The sequence below is a fragment of the Triturus cristatus genome, chromosome 4_1 (assembly GCF_964204655.1).
Source record: "Triturus cristatus chromosome 4_1, aTriCri1.1, whole genome shotgun sequence".
Taxonomy (NCBI): Eukaryota; Metazoa; Chordata; class Amphibia; order Caudata; family Salamandridae; genus Triturus; species Triturus cristatus.
Genome location: NC_140585.1, coordinates 1,142,280,972 through 1,142,294,955, shown reverse-complemented (window position 1 = coordinate 1,142,294,955; position 13,984 = coordinate 1,142,280,972). Strand labels below are relative to the sequence as shown.

General features: G+C 49.5%; 1 protein-coding gene and 1 long non-coding RNA gene across 2 annotated transcripts in view; one reads left to right on the top strand and one right to left on the bottom strand.

Moving 5' to 3' along the window:
- LOC146856201 (uncharacterized) overlaps positions 1-9,740 on the top strand; it is a 67,001-nt gene extending 57,261 nt beyond the window's left edge. The window contains exon 4 of the long non-coding RNA XR_014981445.1: positions 9,044-9,740. This is a non-coding gene — a long non-coding RNA (uncharacterized LOC146856201). The remainder of the gene's footprint in view (positions 1-9,043) is intronic.
- LOC146856200 (F-box/LRR-repeat protein 12-like) overlaps positions 1,181-13,984 on the bottom strand; it is a 73,465-nt gene continuing 60,661 nt past the window's right edge. The window contains exon 3 of the mRNA XM_085654247.1: positions 1,181-2,232. Coding sequence (XP_085510373.1) covers positions 1,435-2,232 — 798 coding nt within the window. The 3' untranslated portion in view covers positions 1,181-1,434. The remainder of the gene's footprint in view (positions 2,233-13,984) is intronic.

The following is a 13,984-nucleotide window of genomic DNA, read 5'->3' as shown; positions in this document are numbered from 1 at the left end:
CCATGAGAAATCAGGGTTGTCATGTTCAGTGGTTGCCAGAGACTACCTACATCACTGTAAGATACAGGGGGGTGGTAGTGGCACTGTAGAGCTAGCAGGTCTAATGGCTGACATATCCTGTAGGGGTGTCCGGAGGCGGTTAGGACACCAAGCCCTTCGTTTAGGCCATCCAAAATGTGCAGGTCCTGGGGTTTCATAGGAACTAGACAACAGCCCTTCAGTTGTGTTGTGTTTGTGGTGTGACCGAGCAACAATGTGTGAAATAATGGTGGAAGAAAGAAGAATGTTTTAGGGGGACAGTTAGGATGGTAGCGTGGTGAGAATGATGTGGTTTGGAGTGAGGATTCAGTTGAAAGGTACTAGGAATCAGGAGGTAAGGTTGGTTTGTTGCGTACTGCCAGATCTCTTCTAAAGAAATAAACCTACCTGTTCACACCTTCAACATATCTGTGTGGTAAAAGAGGATATACCTGCTACCCCATTACGTTTTTCCTTCTTTTTTTCCCTTTTAACTGAGAAGATACTACCCTCAGTGGGTGAAATGTTTTAATAGTTTTATAGCCCTTCTGCTTCAGGATATATTGGTTGTTAAAAGGACCTCGCTCTCGTTATGGGCCCCTCACCTGTGGCTCAAGCCTATATCTTGTGTTCAAGGCATTTGATAACCTCAAAAGCCTGCCGCAGATTTGCTGTAATATGGCTGAATGGCTCAGCCTGTTTGATGGGTGAAAAGATTTAAGTATCAACTGATATTATAGCTTTAATGCAGAATGGATTTTCTATTTTTCTTTGCTGATTATTCTTAGAACTACATTAGATTTTTGGCCTTTGGCTGTTAAAATGTCCACTTTGGGTGATTTAGGTAAAATGAATAATCTAATCTTTTCCTGTAAATTCATATTCTGACCATAAACAGTAAATTAGTTGAGAAAAGCATTGTTCCGAAGGTTGAGTTAGATCAGCTTCCACTGTGGTTCCACCCCCCTCCTGCCCTCTAAATGAGGCAGGTTAACCACGACTTTGGAAGACACCAAAACAGCCAATTTTCAGCTCGATCACAGATTTGTATCACATTTCTCATTAAAATTGGACTATAAACGATCCCCCAAGTTTGCTGAACTACACGAGAAAGAAGGCTAACACAACACATACTCACGAAGCAAGAATGAAAACAGCAAAAGGCAGCACAGACGAAACACTTTATTGATAAAAGTATAAAAAAGCATAGAGTGTGTAAGCAAGTAGGGCAGACTGAATGTACAGCATGCCCGACTGGTTAACACTTATACAAGGCTTAGAAATTATGAAGCTTCTGGGATTTTCTTTGGATATTGTTTCAGAGCCTGCATTCCATGTGGGCAAAAAAAAAAAGTAAATTAGCCTGGATCGGACCTTTTGTGATGAATTTGTTTGCTTCTATCAGTTGGGCAGACATCAGTCTAGGTCTAGCATTTTGTTGGTCACCGCACAATTTGGGAGACTCTGGAGGATTCTATGTATTCCCTGATCTTCAAAAACAATTCCATTTAGGTTGAGGGACCGTAAATTGTGCAGTGTCGAGCAGACATGAATAATAGCGTCAGAGGATAGTCCCATGCACCATTCTAAGCCAAGGCCATGCAGATCTTTCAAAGATTTCAAGTTCTGGAGGCCGGAATCTGTTAGGGAACGGAAATTAACAAGCTCCAATGTCCGCAGAGCTTTCAGATTTCTCCCAATGATGTCGAGTGCACCGTCTGTGATGTTGCACCCTTGAAGTCTCAAATATTGTACATTCTTAAGATGCGCTGCAGCTTTCTCAAAACCTGAATCTGTCACTCTGTACGTACCTGTGAGGGACAAGGACTTCAGATTAAGGTTACAGCAAAGTGTTTTCAGGTGGAGGTTGGAAAAGGCCGGAACGTGGCTCAGCACAAGGTGCTCTACCTTTACCTGGCGTTTGGCACCATCTTTCTGGCCAGATCCCTGGAACCAGAGTGAAGGAATCTCACAGTGGCTCAGCTCCAGAGACTTCACGGAGGATGGCAAGCAATCGAACTTCAAGCGGCGGAGGTCAGTCTCAGAAAGGCACAGCTTCAAGAGGTTAGGGCTGCGTTTCTCAAGCTCCTGCAGCAGTGCCCGAGACAGGAACTCGAATTTTCTGGCCGAATGCAGAAGCCCTTTCACCTTCAATGTTCTCAAACTGCCTCCCAGGTAACGACGGACGAGATGCCACAATATCTTGGAGTTGATCTGCACAGTGGACGAGATGTAGAGATTCAAAAGGTTAATCCTTCAACCAATATAAGATTACAAGAGAATGGTGAAACAAGCCTGTGACACTGCGGTGCCCAACATACATTTAACTTTTTTTATCAATTCTATGTAATACGTAACAGCTGTGTTATGAGGCCTGACTGAATAAAGGGACAGGTCATGATAAAGCAAATTCAAAAGACTTTAGGAGTATGGACACATTTTTAAGGACAGCAAAGAAGTATTATGTGATACTGAAGAAGGCATTTGGGACAATAATGAAGACAATCTAGAAAGGAGAATTTAGATTTTGACTAACAACAAAGACTATCAATTTTATCATTCTAATGATTACAGCACCATAGCGATAAGTTGAGAAATGTATTTATTAAATACTTTTGCAAAGCACTTTATGTCTCATTTTGAGTGCTGAATATCGATTACATATGTCGAAGTTTGAGGTTTGGGTTCGGTTAGGAGTATGATAAGGGTTACTTTTAAGTTCAGGGAACTGTTTGTGCCAAGAGTCATGCTTAAGGTCAGGGGTCGGTCAATCTAATGCCTAGGTATTTTATTTCTGTTAGTTATATATTGGGAAACTTCAGGTAAGATAGATTTAGGGATGTTAGTGTTTTTCCTTAATCTGTGATTCATCATAAAACTTTCTTCAGAAACTAAATGGAATGTGAAAACCATTTTTGTCATTGTGGACTTTTCAGAATCACAACCTTAAGGTCATGTATTTATTTGATTACACACATATTTATTTAATTTCTTTTCAGTAAAGACAACTAGCAACAAGTATGTAGTATGAGATATCCTGTCCCTTTTTAATGGTTGAAAGAATAAGCACTATACGTTTGAGCGTTTAGATAATCTTACAAATGTACCCCACACATCATAATCTCATCAAAATCTCTAGAATTAATGCACAAGTTACTTACCTTCGGTAACGATATATCTGTAAGAAAAATTAGTTAGTGATAGATTACTTACCTTAGAATTACCCCCAGGCGTCAGACTGGGTCCGGAAAGTTTTCATCAGCAGTACCCCTGCACGTCGGAAGGTGGTGTTGTGCGGCTTCGCATCCGCCGTAGGCGTCGTGATCGCTGGGATGACGTCGCGGCAGCTACTTAGATGCCGCCCTCACGCGCTGACGTCAGTTCCCTACACGACTTTCAGCTTCAGGAACGCAGAGCCATGCAAGATACTGACCACTGGTGCATTGAAACTAGGGCCCTGAAAGGGATGACCTTAACCCTAGAAATCAGTTCGCAGAACGGGGAGGATGGGTGGGGCGGTAAGGAATCTATCACTAACTAAATGTCTCTTACATATATATTGTTACTGAAGGTAATTAACTTGTGCATCTGAAAGAAACACGTTAGTAATAGATTCCTTACCTTAGAATAGATACCCCAGCAATACCAACCCCAGTGGTGGGTCTGCAAACCAAAATCACACCAGAAAGTCACGGAGAACAGAAAGGCCAAAGAAGCCGTCTCTCCGGACTTGGCTGTCAAGGCAATAATGCTTAGTAAAAATGTGCAGCGAGGCCCACGTGGCTGCCTGACAGATGTCGTGCAGGGGGACACCACGTCCCAATGCAGTAGTAGATGCTGTCGCCATGGTAGAATGGGCGCGCAACCCCACCGGAGGTTTCTTTTTAGCCAGAGAATAACAGGCTTTTATACACAAGACGACCCAGCGGGAGATAGTCCTCTTGTGTACAGCCCTGCCTTTCTAGGTGCCTACGTAGTCAACAAAGAGCTGGTCAACCACCCGGAACTGTTGTGTGCGATTCAGGTAAAATGAGAGCGCATGTTTTGGGTCCTTGACGGTGGAGCCTCTCTTCCTCTCTGGAAGGGTACGGAGGCGGAAAGAAAGTGGGCAAGGTGATAGTTTGCCCGATGTGGAAGGGAGTAACAACCTTTGGCAAGAAGGAAGGACCAGTGCAGAGCACAACCTTGTCCGGATGAACAGACAGAAAAGGAGGTTTACAGGAAAGAGCCTGGAGCTCACTCACACGCCTAGCGGAGGTGATGGCAACCAGGAAAGCAGTCTTCAAAGCTAGTAAACGAAGAGGACAGTTGTGAAGCGGCTCAAAAGGAGCGCACATCAAATAAGTGAGAACCAGATTCAAGTCCCATTGCGGCATCACAAACGAAATAGGAGGGAAAAGGTGAGTAAGGCCTTTGAGAAATATACTTACGACAGGGGACTTGAAAAGAGTGGGCTGATCAAGAAGCCTGAGAAAGGCCAAAATTGCAGAAAGGTCTCCCTTAATAGTGCCCAGAACAGATCCCTGACGGGCCAAAGAAAGAAGGAACCAAAGGACTTCTGAAAGAGGCGCAGAAAGGGGATCCACAGCCTTTGCTGTGCACCATGCCACAAATTTGTTCTACCTGCAAGCATATACCGATTTAGTGGAGGGACGCCTGGCTGCCAAAATGATATCACAGACTTCAGGAGGCAAGTCAAATGGAATCAACTGTTGCCGCTCAATCTTCACGCATGGAGGTGGAGGCTGGACAGGTTCGGGTGGAGGACCCTCCCCTGCTGCTGCGACAGAAGATCCTCCTGAAGAGGCAGTCGGATCAGGGGATCCACGCTCATACTGAGTAGCTCGGGATACCAAACTCTTCGAGCCCAGTCCGGGGCCACAAGAATGACTTGGGCCCGGTCACGCCCAATCTTCTTCAGCACTCTGGGTAGAAGTGGTATAGGCCGAAAGGCGTACAATAGACCGCAACTCCACTTGTGACAAAAAGCATCGCCGAGCGACTGCCGCCTTGGAAATTCCAATGCGCAGAACTGCTGACATTGCGTGTTCTCTTTGGTGGCGAATAGATATAACCAAGGCTCTCCCCACTGTTGAAAGAGACCTTGCGCCACGTCAGAGTGAAGATGCATTCGTGATCCATCATACACCAGCGGCTGAGTTCGTCCGCCCTGGCGTTCAAAGAACCCAAGTATTGAACCACCAAGGAAATGCCTTGACGTTCCAGCCATGTCCAGAGACGCAGAACCTCCTGACACAGGGTCCACGACCCCACCTCACCTTGCTTGTTGCAGTACCACAGGGCAGTGGTGTCTGTGAACACCTGCACTACTCTCCCCTTGACAGAGGGAAGGAATGCCTTCAGTGCAATTAGGATCGCCCGGAGCTCCAGAAGGTCGATATGGAGCCTGGACTCCGCTGGAGACCAGAGGCCTCTGATCTCCGCCTCTCCAATGTGGCCCCCCATCCCAGGAGGGACGCATCCGTCACACAGTTGGGGAAGGTAGAGTGACCTGCCGCTGACCCAATGCTGGTTTGTGAGCCACCACTGCAACTGCTGTGCAGTGCCCCCCGTGATCTGGACGTACTCGGACAGGTCCCCTTGATGCTGCGCCCACTGGAACTTCAGGACTGCAGAATCCGCATATGCCATCTGGTCAAATGGAAATGGAGACCAGAGGCCTCTGATCTCCGCCTCTCCAATGTGGCCGCCCCATCCCAAGAGGGACGCATCCGTCACCACAGTGTGCTCCGGTTGGGGAAGGGAGAGTGACCTGCCGCTGACCCAATGCTGGTTCGTGAGCCACCACTGCAACTTTTGTGCAGTGCCCTCCGAGATCTGGACGTATTCTGACAGGTCCCCTTGATGCTGCGCCCACTGGAACTTCAGGACTGCAGAGCCCGCATATGCCATCTGGCATGATTGGTCAGCAGGATGCATGAGGCCCAGCAGCCTCAAGCTTATCCTGACCGAAACCCAGGACAAGGGCTGAAAGATCGGAATTACAGCCCGAATGTCCCGGACTCCCTGTTCGGGAGGATAAACCTGCAACTGTGCCGTGTCCAGAACCTCTCCGACAAAGAGGAGCTTCTGAGAGAGAATCGGGTGCAACTTCGGCACGTTGATGGAGAACCCCAGCAAATGCAGGAGGTCGGCCGTAGTCTGGAGGTGGGAGATGACTGCCTGGGGCGAGCCCGCCTTCAACAACCAGTCGTCGAGATAGGGGAAGACTGAAACACCTGATCTGCTCAGATGAGCTGCGACCAACACCATCACTTTCGTGAACACCCGCGGGGCGCTGGTAAGGCCAAAAGGGAGCACGGTGAATTGCAAGAGCTCGTGGCCTACCGTGAACCGCAGGTAACGCCGGTGGGCGGCAGGACGGGGATTTGAAAATAAGCGTCCTGCAAGTCCAACGCTACCATCCAGTCTTGCGGGTCTAGGGCAGACAAGACCTGAGCAAGTGCGAGCATCTTGAACTTCTCCTTCCGGAGGAAGCGATTGACGTTCCGATGGGATGCAGGCCCTTGTCATTCTTTGGAACCAAGAAGTAGTGGGAGTAACAACCACGACCTAATTCTGGCGTCGGAACGCGCTTGATGGCCCCCTTGGCCAAGAGGGCTGCAACTTCCTGCTGGCGAAGTGCCAATTGATTCCCTGAGACATGCGGTGGTACTGAGGTGGCATCACTGGAGGGGTAGTCTCGAAGGGAAGGGAGTAGCCTCTTCGAACTATCGGTAAAACCCACCTGTCTGAAGTGATGGTGAGCCAGTGGGGGAGGTGATGGCGAATCCTGCCGCCCTGAAACACCAGACTAGGAAGGTTTGGAGGCAGTGGTGGCATGTGAGGTGGTTAACTGACCCGCTCGCTGGTCCCGTGACCCACCTTGGCGGGTCCCACGTCCGCGTCTGCGCTGAGACTGTTGCTGCGCAGGCCTGTGGCTTGGAAACAAACGTGTTTGGGCGCCCCTTCCTTGGCCACGAAAAGAGCAAAAAGCAGGAGCCGAAGGAGTGTGCGTGGCTGAAAGGCCCAAGGACTTGGCCGTAGCCCGCGAGTCCTTAAAACGCTCCAACGCACTGTCTGCCTTGTCGCCAAAAAGGCAGGCATGATGGCGTAGCACCACTGTCGTGGAAATCGCTCTGCCCAGCGAGTCGGCGGTGTCAAGGCCACATTGAATCGTGAACTTGGCTGCATCTCTCCCCTCAGCAATAGCCTGAGAGAGCACTGTCCGGGCTCCTCCGGATACTGAGGCAGCACCTGTGCCACCGTATCCCACACGAAGTGGGAATAACGGCCCAAGAGGCATGAGGTGTTCACAGACCGCAACCCTGAACTGGCGGAAGAGAAAATCTTCTTCCTAAACTGCTCTAGTTTCTTGGATTCCCTGTCCAGAGGTGCGAAAGGAAATGCGCTCGGGGACGCAGAGGCTTGGACAACCAAGCTCTTAGGGGTAGGGTGTTGTGAGAGGAAAATGGGGTCGCCCAGGACCGGGCGATGGTGTCGGGTCACGTTCCAATCCACAGGAGCCCCTGTGTTGGGCCTGGACCAGGTGCCCAAAAGAACGTCTGAAAGTGAGTCATTGAAGGGCAGCAGCAGCTCCGCAGAGGAAGCCGGCGGCCGAAGCACTTCTGTCAGGAGGTTAGTCCTGACGGCCACTGTAGGGAGCTCGAGGTGGAGAGCCTTGGCTGCCCTACGCAACACCACTGAATAAGTACCACCCTCCTCCGTAGCCACAGTAGGAGGAGATAGGGCGCCAGGTTCTAGAGAAAAATCCAGTCCACCTGCGTCCTCCAAATCCTCTGCCTAGTCCGGGTCTAACTCGCATTGGGCTGCGAGAGGGTATTCAGACCCCTCCCAGTCCTCCATAACCTGCTGGGCAGGCGGAAAAGGAGGAGGATGGAGAAAGGGATAGAAATTCCCCATCGGCGTCGGAATCGGCGTCGATCGACACCGTCGATGTCGGTGGAGGTCGCATGAGGTCAACCGACATCGGATGGGATCCATGCATGATCCATGGGGGTCTTGCGGCGCCGGAGCCGTCGACGAAGAAGGTCGAGGGCCCCCATTCGGACCTGCGGGGCCCGAAGGCACGCCGGCGGGGCCCGACGGGCAAAAGAGGTGGGCCATGACTGACAGAAATTCCTGCAGCTGGGCCGGAGTCGCCGTCGGACCCGGGAAGGGCAGGTAGGTCGTTAGCAACAGTGTAGGCTGCGCGGAGCCGTGGGGGTGGCACCACTCGCACCCTCAGCCGTGTCGCGCGACAGGCTAGGCGAAGAGCGACGTCGCTTCTTCAACTTCTTGTGCTTCGTCTTACCTAAGCCAGAGTGCGAAGACTTTATCGAACGATGGTGGCGGCTCAGAGATCAGTCCCTCGACCTCCCACAGGACCGGGACCTTGAACGGCGCGGAGCCGACTCCCAGGCCTCAAGCAACTTTCGGGACCGCTCCCGCAAAGTTTTCAGAGCCATGGCCCGGCAGTCTGGGCACGACATGGGGTCGTGGTCGTGCCCCAGGCTGTATAGACACTCGCGGTGCGGGTCCGTCACCGACATCATGCGGGGACAAGCCTCGCAAGACTTGAAACCAGGCATCCCTATACACCAGGAGTCAAAGACTCAAAAGAGCAGAGACAAAAAGTCCCCAAAAACTCAGTCAAAAATTGACTGGGGGTACCGCCCTCTCCGGATCTGCGCTTGCTGGTGCGAAAAAAGAAAGAAGTGATGTCAGCGCGCAGGGCGGCGTCTAAGTAGCTGCCGCGACGTCATCCCGGCGATCACGACATCTACGACGGACGTGGAGCCGCACGATGCCACCTTCTGACGCGCAGGGGTACTGCTGAGGAAAACTTTCCGGATCCAGTCTGACGCCTGAGGGTAATTCTAAGGTAAGGAAGCTATCACTAACGTGTCTCTTTCAGATGAGGATAACCACCTTTCTATGCAGGATCACATCAGCGCTGCCACCAGGGGCGCCAACTACCAACTGCATACACTAGGGAAATTAAAACTTTTCATTCCGTCTGCAGATCTCAAGACAGCAGTTCAAGCGCTAGTGAGCAAACTAGATTTCGGCAGCTCCACCCTGATTACGGCAGCTCCACCCTCAAAAGCTCTGAAGACAACCTTTAATGCAGCTGCTCGACTCATCACAGGCTAAAAGAAAAGAAAAGAAAAGAAAAGAAAGAAAAAAAAAAAAAAAAAAAACTCAGCTCACCCCTAACCTCAAAGCACTGAACTGGCTACCCTAGAAGGCAAATATCCATCTAAAAATTGCCTGCTCAACTCACAAAGCTCTTCACCACAACACTCCAGCTTACCTGGCCACGACACTTGTCCTATCGGGCGAGAATTGAACTTTACGAAGCTCTGGCTACCTTCTACGGAAGCCCTACAAATAAAAATAAGAATACCTACAAGTGCTCCTTCTCTGGAATCGCCCCAAAATGTAGAACTCTCTTCCTCTTGAGACCAGTTCCAACACCTCAACTGCCCTCTTTCAATGAAAAGTAAAGCATCTACTAATGAACAGATTCCTTCACCAATGAAGATGCATCCTTCCCTGACTTTCACCTCCATGGCCTGCCCTTCCATAAGACTCTCTGGTCCTACTACATACTCATTGTTACTTTTTCTATGATGCCACTATACACATTACTTAAATGATCATGCCAAATCCAGACTCCAAGAATGCAAACTTATATGCCTATAATGACTTTATTGCTCTTCCACAATTGTATACTCGTATCCGTTTACCTTTTTGCTTTCCTGTAGTACAGCGCTCTGATACCCGAAAAGGGTCATGTTCAAGCTATATGAAACTCAATACATAAAATAACATATATAGCAAGATATACATGTTTGTGCTGATTCTCTCATTTCTCCTTAAAAGGCTTGGTTTATATGTTGTAAATCACCAATCCGATCTCATACCATTAAGAGAGTAAAACATTTATAAAGTGCGCAAATGCCGAGGCATCTAGGGGCTGAGTGTGACGAGTAGCGAGAATCGTCTCCCGAAAGGGAAGTAATACATTCTTACTTGGAAAGGAATAGGCAGGTCTTAAGCATTTTCCTAAACAGGAGTCTATTAGGTTGTAACCTAGTTACAACCGGCAGCGTATTCCAGAGCTTGGCTACCCGATGGGAGAAACGTCTCTCCCCCCCACCCCCCCACCCCCATCTCACCCTTCGAGACCTGAACAAGTCCTTTACTAGCTGATCTTAGGTTCTGCCACGGGACATAGCAGGAAAAAATGTTTCTGTAGATCCAGGGGCCCCCCACCAGATAGTGCTTGATACACCAGACAGAGCCTTGAATTCAATTCTTTGCTGGCCCAGCAGCCAAAGGAGGTCCCTAATACTGTTGGAGATAGGATGGAATTTCAGGATGTTGAGCAGCATCCTCGCTGCAGCATTCTGCAAAGACTGGAGTTTTAATAGATGGCATTTGTCAGTGCCAAGAAAGAGAGTAATCAATTCTAGAAAGAATTAAGGCGAATATTACAGTTTTTCTGTGTTCTTAAGGAATTAACTGAAGAATGATACACAGGATCTTTAGGAGGAAGAAGCACAAGGAAGTAGGGAGATTGATCTGACCTGCAAATTGAGCAGATCATCAAACATGACTCTGACCTTTCCAATGGGGCTAGAACAACGCCATTCCTCTACCGGCCGCCACAAATGATTCCAGAGTGATGGTCCCTTTCTGAACTCCACCACTTCCGTTTTATGTGTTCAATTTAAGATAATGCTGATGCTTCCACCCAAAAGTGTTCTTAAGACAGCTGTGAAACATCCCAGCCACTATTTGTGCACTAGAAGATATAGCTATGACTATCCGAGTGTCGTCGGTGTAAGAAACCAAGGAGAACCCGTGTGCTTTGATCAACTTAGCTAGAGGAGTGATGTAGACGTTGAACAGAGTCAGTGACAGTGCTGAGCCTTGAGGAACTCCACAAGGGAACAAAAAGGCCTCTGATGTAAGGTTACCCCAGCACAACCTCTGTTGCCTACAGCTAAGAAAGGAGGTAAGCAGGGTTCAAGCTGTCCCCTTAATTCCGACTGACTTCAGCCTCTGCGTTAGTACCAGGTGGTTAACAGTATCAAACGCTGCTGAGAGGTCCAGTAGGATGAGGACGGCTCTACCCCCACTATCCAGCGGTTTACGTATCTCCTCAGTGGCCATGACTAAGGCTGATTCTGTGGAGTGGTGTGGTCTGAAGCCATGTTGGGTGGTGTTATGTTATATAGGTTTATAAAACGCACTGTTACCCGAAGGTGTCCTGGCGCTACACACTGTTTACCTGTAAAACCCCACCCCCAGGAGCCTTGTCGGATACTAGGCTGAGAACAGCCAAGTCTTCAGATTTTTTCTAAAAGTTAAAAGTTCTGTGGTAGACCTTAAATAAAACGGAAGTTTGTTCCAGGCGTTAGTGGCTCTGAGCACGAAGCTTTTTCCGCCCCAGTTGGCCTTTTTTACCCTGGGAACGGCTGCCCGCTTTGCTTCCATTGAGCGCAGTGGTCTCCCAGGGACGTACCATTTTCGGGCCGGATCCCTGCAGGGATTTGAATACCGAGCAAAGAGCCTTAAATTGGGCTTGTTGTTTAATTGGGAGCCAGTGAAGGTCATGAAGACCTTTCCTGATTGACACGGACCTTGGAGTGCCTGTGAGCAACCTGGCTGCCGCATTCTGAACCATCTGGAGTCTGTTAAGATATTTAGTATTAATCGTCAAATACAGACTGTTGCAATAGTCCAGACGGGACATAATTAGAGCATATACTACAGATCTAAAGCCTTCATCCATAAGGAGGGGTTTGATTTTTATCAGTGTTCTTAGGATAAAGAAACATGTTGACACCACTCTGCTAACCTGGTCCCCAAATGAAAGGGTATTATCCACAATCACACCCAAGTTTTTTACCTTAAGTGCAGGTGGAGGCGGGAGGCCCATCTCACTGGGCCACCAGGACGGGGTCCAGAGGTTAGTATTGTTTCCGAAAATGATCACCTCTGTTTTGCCTGCGTTCAGCTTTAGGCAGTTAGCAGACATCCAACCCGTAATGGCAGCCATGCAATCCTGGCAACTAGTGGCCATTTCCGCTTCTTTACCTCTTTGTAGGGATAGCACAATCTGCGTATAATCTGCATAAGAGGTCAGAAGTAAGCCGAAAGATTGTAGAAGGGCAGCCAGAGGTTTCACATAAATATTAAAAAGTGTGGGGCTGAGGGAGGATCCCTGTGGGACTCCACAGGGAAGAACAAATGGTTTAGATCTATCCCCATCTAGGTCCACTGTTTGTATTCTGTCCGTCAGAAATTATTTCAATAGGTTCCAGGCGGAGCCCTGGACCCCATGGTGTCTAAGAGGTAATTGGATTCTAAGTACCATGTCAGCTCGTGATTAATAGATTTTTCTAGAATTTTAGCTGCGAGGGGTAGGCAGGATATCGGCCTGTAATTTTTGACTTCGGAGAAGTCTAGTGAGTTTTCTTTTTTAAATGGGCCGTTTACAAGCTTTCTTGCAGGAAGTGGGGAAGGTACCGGACGTAAGAATGTTATTCAGGAGTGGGGTCAAATAGGTGCTAACTCGGTCTGGAGCCAAGTGAAGTATAGAGGGAGGACAGGGATCCGAGGGGGAGCTCAATTTAACCCCTTTGATGCTCATGACGGAGCGGTTCCGTCATCAGCACAGCCCCTGGGGGAAGCGCTGGCGCTCCCCCCCCTGGGGCATCGATCGTGCCCCCACAGAGGGGGATGGCAGCGGAAGAGTTTCCGCTGCCACCCCCGAGCCCCCCCACGCTTCCCCATGACGTCAGCACGCGCCGACGTCATCAGGAAGCATTGGACGCGCTGGAATCCATTTCTTCCAGCGCGTCCAAGGGAGTAGAGGTACGTTTCTTTGTCCAGTGGGGGCCGCGGGGGTGATTTCTTTAGTATTGAGGCATCGGGGGAGAGGAAAGAGTATTTCCTCTCCCCTGATGTCTCAATACAGGGCATTCCTGCTCCACGATCGCGCACAGCGTCGCGATCGTGGAGCAGGGATGCCCCACTAGACACCAGGGATGTGTTTTTCGTTATTTGGGAAGCGAGCCCTTGGGCAAGGGTCGCTTCCTAGGTGGCCAAATTAATTCAAAGACTTTTCTGCCCCCCCCCTGGGGGGGCAGAAAAGCCCACTAGACACCAGGGATGTATTTTTCGTTTTTTTTCTTTATGTAGGAAGCGACCCCTTGGGCAAGGGTCGCTTCCTTTGGGGCCTAATTATTTAGAAGACTTTTCTGCCCCCCCCCCCCCCGGGGGCAGATCGGTCGTCTTTCTGCCGCCCACTAGACACCAGGGAGGTCTTTTTTTTTATTTAGGAAGGGACCACTTGGGCAAGGGTCGCTTCCTTGGCGGCCTAATTTTTTTGAAGACTTTTCTGCCCCCCCCTGGGGGCAGATCGGTCGTCTTTCTGCCCCTAGGGGGGGCAGAAAAGCCCACTAGACACCAGGGATGTATTTTTTCTGCATGAGGAAGCGACCCCTTGGGCAAGGGTCGCTTCCTTTGGGGCATAAATAATGGGAAGACTTTTCTGCCCCCCACCTCCCCCTGGGGGCAGATCGGTCGTCTTTCTGTCCGTTTCTGCTCCCAGGGGGGGGGGCAGAAAAGCCCACTAGACACCAGGGATGTCTTCTTTTTTATTTAGGAAGCGACCCCTTGGGCAAGGGTCGCTTCCTTTGGGGCATAAATAATGGGAAGACTTTTCTGCCCCCCGTGGGGGCAGATCGGTCGTCTTTGTCCGTTTCTGCTCCCAGGGGGGGCAGAAAAGCCCACTAGACACCAGGGATGTATTTTTCTGCATGAGGAAGCGACCCCTTGGCAAAAACTGTTTGCATTTGTGCTCAATGTGTATTTTGTTGTCTTGTGAGTAATTTTTTTTTTTTTTCTTCTTTCTAGTTGGATATCGTTGGTTTTGCTGTGTCCCTGC